This window comes from Sinohyriopsis cumingii, chromosome 11 (assembly GCF_028554795.1).
Source record: "Sinohyriopsis cumingii isolate HCF-2022 chromosome 11, ASM2855479v2, whole genome shotgun sequence".
NCBI lineage: Eukaryota > Metazoa > Mollusca > Bivalvia > Unionida > Unionidae > Sinohyriopsis > Sinohyriopsis cumingii.
In genome coordinates this window covers 57,361,698-57,368,686 of record NC_142971.1, presented here as the reverse complement: position 1 = coordinate 57,368,686, position 6,989 = coordinate 57,361,698, and the positions used below count along the sequence as shown (strand labels likewise).

At 35.3% G+C, this 6,989-nt stretch overlaps 1 protein-coding gene across 1 annotated transcript in view; it reads left to right on the top strand.

The window, feature by feature from the left end:
* The first annotated feature begins 5,943 nt into the window (after nt 1-5,943).
* The window catches only part of LOC149788510 (EGF domain-specific O-linked N-acetylglucosamine transferase-like), a 106,374-nt gene continuing 105,328 nt past the window's right edge, over nt 5,944-6,989 (top strand). The window contains exon 1 of the mRNA XM_089974508.1: nt 5,944-6,022. Coding sequence (XP_089830634.1) covers nt 5,995-6,022 — 28 coding nt within the window. The 5' untranslated portion in view covers nt 5,944-5,994. The remainder of the gene's footprint in view (nt 6,023-6,989) is intronic.

The window sequence follows — 6,989 nt, the reverse complement described above, 5'->3', positions numbered from 1 at the left end:
ACACGCAAGCACATTCAGTTATAAACACAATTAAGAAAACCTTCATGGCAGGAAAATATCATTCTGTGAAAACGATGGCGTTTCTGAAGGATGAAACCTTGTCAATCAGAGAATACACGATTAAGATATCAATGCATACGGATAAAATGTTCCTAATGTTAAATTCAGCTGATTGCAATAACATGATCTTGTAATCAGTTCAGATTTTTAAATGGTCATTCATTTGATTACATGATATGGTTTTTAATTTGATGATAATCATCTTCACTTAATTAATAAAAATTGCACAATCATTTGAGAGACAGAGAGAGAGAGAGAGTTTTGACTCTGTGAAGATAAAAGCATTTATTCCTAGGAGCTAATAATCATATACTATTTGGAAAAACATCAGAACAGTAATGAATCTAAATTCATTCTCACAGTTCGCTTCTTAACATGATAATTTTTTGGGTGTCCGGTATTCTTGAGTTCAACCCTTATTTGCGGGACATATTTCTACAAATTATCAAATAAAAAATAACATTAGTTGTTGCACAGCTAATATGATGAACCATGAATTTTAAAATTTAACAAACTTTCCAAGAGCATACAACAATGAAGGTGAGAAAGCCCGTCTCCTTATCTCTTCTCTGTTACAAATCTTACAACTAAATTACTGCCCTGGGCTCTTTATTTTGAGGACACTAATATTAGTATCAGTCACCACTTTATGTGATGTGTGGGAGCGTGGCACTGCATTTATGACCTTATAACATTATATGTGTAGACGAGTCCCTTAACCGATGGAAAAGATAGAAGGAACTTTTCTGTCACCGTCAGACTCAACCAGAACATGTCTGCTAAGTAATATGTATTTTCGAGGTCAGATGTCTGCTAATTGATACAAATTATCCATTTTTTGTACACTATCCGTAAGGTTGAACATATTACATTTTAATGAAGTCTTGGTGTCCATTCATTGGAGTAAAATGCAGCCTGTTGTTTTCGAAATCAAAATGTCAAAGGTCAAGATCACTGTTACAAAGGCTGTCATGTTTACAAACAGAAAAATGCAAGCGTTTACACGATCACTGGAATACAAAACGATTTATTCCAAATGTAAATTGTTTCCATATACAAATAAACGCAAAGTTTTCTTAATTAAGTCCAAATATAAACATTTTCGACAATACTTCAAATTCCTTGACAGAACTATTTAGCAAGGCATTCACTTGAATTTTGACAGAATAACAACCACAATGTGTATCAAGAAACGTTAGCAACACGAGGTGTATACAAATGATTACATAAATGACATGAATGCTATCAAGATTAAAGCAAACATTAAAAATTCAATTTCTGATACAGCGTTGTTGAACCTAATCTGTTAAATGAATTAGGGAAGTAAGTTAGCATTAACGTAAACATAACATGACAAGTTTTTTCTGCATCTATAAAGTCAGCTACATATCTTTGTAATTTTTGTAGTTAACTCATCGAGTGTTATACGTCCACGTTTGCGTTGTCGCTACGGTGCACGTTTGGTTACACCGTTTTCCTATTTGGTTTTACAACCAGCTAGCTAAGACGTTTAGATTCTGTTTTAAACTTGTGTAATTCTTGCCATCTTTTCGTTTGCTCGTCTCGCCACTGTTTGTATTCTCCAGGTTAGCTACATTTGGGTCGAGATTGTTGTGCTAACCACCTGTTAAATTCTCTTAAGTTTATGTACTTCCTCTTGCATATGTTGTTCCTCTTTTTTGTTGTTGTTATAAATGGAATGCCAGGGTCGTGGCCTCCAGGAGTTTGCATCACGCTGAGGTACTGAATGTTCAACAAATCACTCCAGGACGAGTCACCTCTTTCAAGCTCCCCATTACTAAATGCATTCAGTATTTCTATATATAAAAAATGAGTCTGCAGAGCACGGGTATACTGTTTCTTTCCAGTAAACTCCTTCAATACCATTTTAGGCCATTCCCTATCCAAGTATTTATCACGTGTCTTTGATGGCATTTTTAGCATGAGCTCTTTCGAGTCAAGAGGTCAGTTAAGAGCAACGAATACACGATTTGAAAAGATCTACTGTCTAACCCCTTTATCAAGTTCACAAGTACCTTTACGAGTAAACCAACGGCCCCTCCAATTGCCTGTGGAAAACGCGTGATAGTCCATGCAGTGCCTTTGTTGCTTTTATGATAGCCTCGCTGAGTTTGGCTATCTTTTTTTTTTTTTTTGGGTGGGGGGGGGGGGAAACCGACAGATGCTCTCCCTCCCATTTCCCCAAAAAAAGGTGAAAAGTGTTTTACGTGTAAATATATCCCCCAGGTATGTTGTTTGTTTTATTTTTATAAAAAGAATTTTCAATCAAAATTTTAATTATTTTAAATTTTTGATGGGGTATTTATTTTCCTAGTGTTATTTATAGGGGTGTTCATCCGAGCCAAGTTTATTTCACCTAGCTCGAATTCGCTCCCCTAGTTCGTGTTTGTGGCCTTTGCAAGAAGTCTCCTAAGTTTCGTGTTTGCTATATGTGTATTTTTATGTATGTGAATGCTATATTAGTTTCCGTGTTGAGACAGCATATCAGTCAAATTTCCCCAGTTTGCCTTAGTACTATTTAAAAAAAATACTTTATTAATTTTTGAAAGGGCAACTAAGCGGTGTACTATTTTCAATATAAAAAAGAAAAAAGCCTAGTGTTTTATGTGCGTGCTTAAATATGTGTCGCTCATCGCGTAATTTTGAAATGAGGCGGGCTGCACTCGAGTGAGGACCCATACTTTATTTATTTGTCGCAGGGCCGGCGCCAGACCCGGCCAGACTATATGGCACCCTAGGCAAGGTTAGATTCTGGCGCACCCCCCCCCCCCGAAAATATCAATTTCAAAATTTATAAACAATACATCTTTTTTTTTTTTAAAATGCGCCCCCTTTGAAATCAGCGCCCTAGGCGGCTGCCTAGTTTGCCTATATGGTAGCGCCGGCCATGATTTGTCGTATTTCACCCGACTCGAGTTTTCGCCCCCTCTTTTATTTATTGTGGCCAAAAATTCCAATTTATATTAGTCAACTATACAGTACGGGGGCAAATTTATTAGTGTTTAACGGCATATTACATTTATATGTTTGTTGTGTTTTTTCGGGGGGTAGGGGCTAAATCCAGTTTATATTTAAATTTTGAGAGATGTCAAGTAATTTTTACTGGATTTAATTAGTCCATAATTTTTTTAATTTTAAATAATTCTATCGGTTATGATGGCCTATGTTAGTTATTTCTTAATTGTTATTACCTGGCCACAGGCCATCATTGTTTTTGTAATGTAATCTGTTATCTTAATTATTGGGGTTTTTTTGTCGAAATTCCCGTCCAAATATAGAATATGTTTCCTTTGATATCTCTTTTTTTTTTTTAAATATCTCCAAAATCAATTTAATCCGGTCATCCTTCCTTCTTTCACTTTGTGCGATGGCATTATATTTGGTGAAGTTGGATGATTTACACTTGGTACATTTGATTATTGTGCGAATCATCATTCTTCTCAAGGCAGTATCGCCTGTTAGCCACGCATTATGCAAATATTTAAATATGGGACTTTGTATTTTAATTGATCCGATGTTGGGCCAGTGCCTCAACACTCTATCCCACTCTATGTGGATGTTTTCCTCCTCTACTTTGTTTCTTTTATTTTTTGCTTCATATTCCCTAATCCAGTTATATGTCTTAGGTATGTCCTTTTCCCAGAGTTCCGTTTTGTCCCTAAACTTGCATAAAAGTTCTTTTGTTTGTCTGAAATGTCTAGGTACTTCTAACTTTTTGCATAACTTGTTATTTTGTATAAATATCTTGCCTGTTCCTTAAGGTGAAGCCGTACCAATATAGGTATGGGGCTTCCCATGGACTTTTTAGTATTGTCGGTAGTCTTTTGAATCTGTTTATAATATTTGTATAATTTTTTTTAAAATGGGGCATGGTAAGGCTAAGCGCCCTTTTGTTCTAGCTATATAACATTGATTTTTGGACGTAATGTGTCTTGAAGTTCCATATATAGTTTATAATTTCCTTATCCATCTTATCTAAATTTGTATTTTCTAAATCTACGGAGTTTATTATATAGTTCATGTTAGAGTACATGTATGTTTTTGCTACTTGTGCACGCTCCATTATGCATAATGGCGTTAGTGCCCAGATTTCGATTTTTTAAATATATTTTTATAGTTTTCTCTTTCTTCGTTTTTTCCAAAGAAGATTCCTAAAGCTTTAACAGTTACCTTGATCAAGTGTGTTAAACCGGGGTGGTTTCCCCTCCAGTTCCCTATTTTTAGTATTTCTGTTTTATCATGATTGTTTTGCGACCCTGATGCTTTTCCAAATGATTCGTATTCCTTTTGCAGGAATTTTGGTCTTTTATGAAGTTAGTATAGTCATCGGCATGTTGGATCATTTTGAAATCCTCTTTCAGATTGGGGATTTTTATACTATTTTTTTAAATTCCGTATTTTGATAACTTAGTATTTCAATTCCTATTACGTATAATAGCATAGATAGTGGGCAGCTTTGCCGCACCGATCTTTGAATATCAAATTTATCCGTGACAGCGCCGTTTACCTGTACTCTAGCTGTTATTTTATTGTACATGATTTTAGTCCAGTTTTGGAAGTTAATTCCAAATCCAAATTTCTCTAATACCTTATGGGTATAGTTATTTTCCAATCTGTCGAAAGCTTTCTCTTGGTCAAAAAGTACCATAGCACCTTGTTGACCTGTTTCGTTTACATAATCAATTATCGTTCTTATATTTAAGACATTATTTTGCACATTTCGTCCCTTCCCCCCACACGACTGGTTTACATTTATGATTTCATTTAGACATAATTTAACTCTATTTGCTAAAATTTTGCTCAAAATCTTGTAATCTATATTTAGGAGGGAGATGGGCCTCCAATTTTTTTTAGGTTTTCCCCATCCCCTTTCCCTTTGTATATAATTGTTATTAACCCTTCTCTCATTGTTTCCGTCATCATGTCATTTTTTAAAAGAATGTTGTTATTATAAATTTTCCAGAATCGGCGCTAACTCACTTTGGATTTTTTATTTTTAGAATTCCGCCGCGAGTCAATCGATCCCTGTGGATTTCCCTTCCGCTAGCTGACTGATTGTAATTTTTATTTCATTTTTTGATATGAAATCATCACATAGGTTACTGATGATATCTTATCACATATAATATAGTTTAGATATTCGTCTATATTTAGTTGATCAATGTTTTGTGAAGTTTACAAGTTGGTATACAAATCCTTAATTTTCTCAAGTATTTCGTTTTTCCCTGTTATTTCCCTCCCATTTTCATTTATTTTCTCTAGATGCCTCCCCCTCTCCTTAATTCCTCTCTTTTATATATTCCAGGTTAGACACTCCCAACCCCTTGATTCATGGATGGATACTCCTAATTTTCTTTGTAACGAACCCCGTAGTCATCATCACAAACTAGTCCTACATTGTAAGACATAGCACATGTTTTTTAGTGTTATGTCTTACTACCCAATTAGCGGCCTTGTATAGCGTGTTCCTATGTCGGTTGATATCGGAATGAGTAGTCAAACTTTCAGGAATATCTCACACATTTTGCAGCTTATGTCCACACTCTTACACAAATTTATGTGTAAGTAATATACTTACTGTGCTGTCTTTTTCCTGGCGGAATATAAATATGACACTTGCAAATGGACGCATTTTCATGTTCCGTTGATATACAGTTGAATTTGTTGCAATGCGATGGTCGTCGAGGTATGCCGAAGTATGTTTAAGTAGGTTCATGGTGGGGAATATAATTTTTGAACGAAACGAAACGTTGCTTCCAGTTCCAATAAGTATAATATATTTTAATTCGTTTTGTTAAAGAATAATATTTTAACTGAACCCGATTTCGGCATTCCCGGCTTTCATCGCTTTCCATCCAACTGAATAGTAGGCCAACGAAACTTGAAAATAAGGAACTTTTCTTTTGTGAGAATATGATTTTATTAAATAAAAGGCATCACGGTAAGTAAAGCCTGACAAAAACAGTATAACTTTAATTGTATAAAAACTTCGCTATTAGTTGTTTATTGTGTGTGATATTTCTGCAAATTTGACTCTCGTTACACTGTTAGTCGACATCAAAACACGCTACACAGCGCCGTTTGTTAGTCAGTAAGACCCATTTTCCCCTCCAAAAAAAATAACGGGTGATGTGTCTTAGGTTGTAGGGCCCCCCTCCCCCAAAATATCCGGTGATGTGACTTAGGTCTCACTGGACAGTTTATCTGGTGAATTTTCATCTGACAATGACCTTTTGCAGAAAAATGAGAATACTTTTACACTGAAGATGCAAATAAAAACAAACTAATGAATGTTGTAGAAAGCATACATGTGAGATTTTGACTGAGGCAACCAGAATAAAGTGCCTTGCCCATTGACACATCATGGTAACTGGCAGCAGATCTTATTCCGTTTGAATCCTGTTAAATAACCACTGTGCCAACACAGCCCCTGCCTTCTTTATTCATGTCTTGCAGGAATGCACAATGAGCATGTGATATGAAGCCAAGGGGGTTGATTGATAAGCTTAATATTTTGGTCAAATTCTGGCAAAATTTGTCAAACTTTTCTACTTGCCATGTATTCTGATTTACTTCAGAGTATGTTTACATTTGTGTTTACCTGATAGATTTTTGTTGCTAACATAACTCTTAATAAGGGCATAATAAAAGCAGTTTTAAGCCATTTTATTGTATCCAAACAGTTTTCAGTAAATATCCAAGAGAAAGATGGAAGGAAAATGTAAATGCTTTGATCAGTTTGTTCTGGAAATTCATCCTATCCTGCAATTAATTTATGCAATGATAAAAGCTGTGCTTGTTATGCAGCTTAAACTATTGTCTTGCCTCCAAAGCATAGGGATCACAATTCCAACAGAAATTCACTTGTTAGTACATTTGTCTCACCTGCAAAGTACTTATTTCCAACA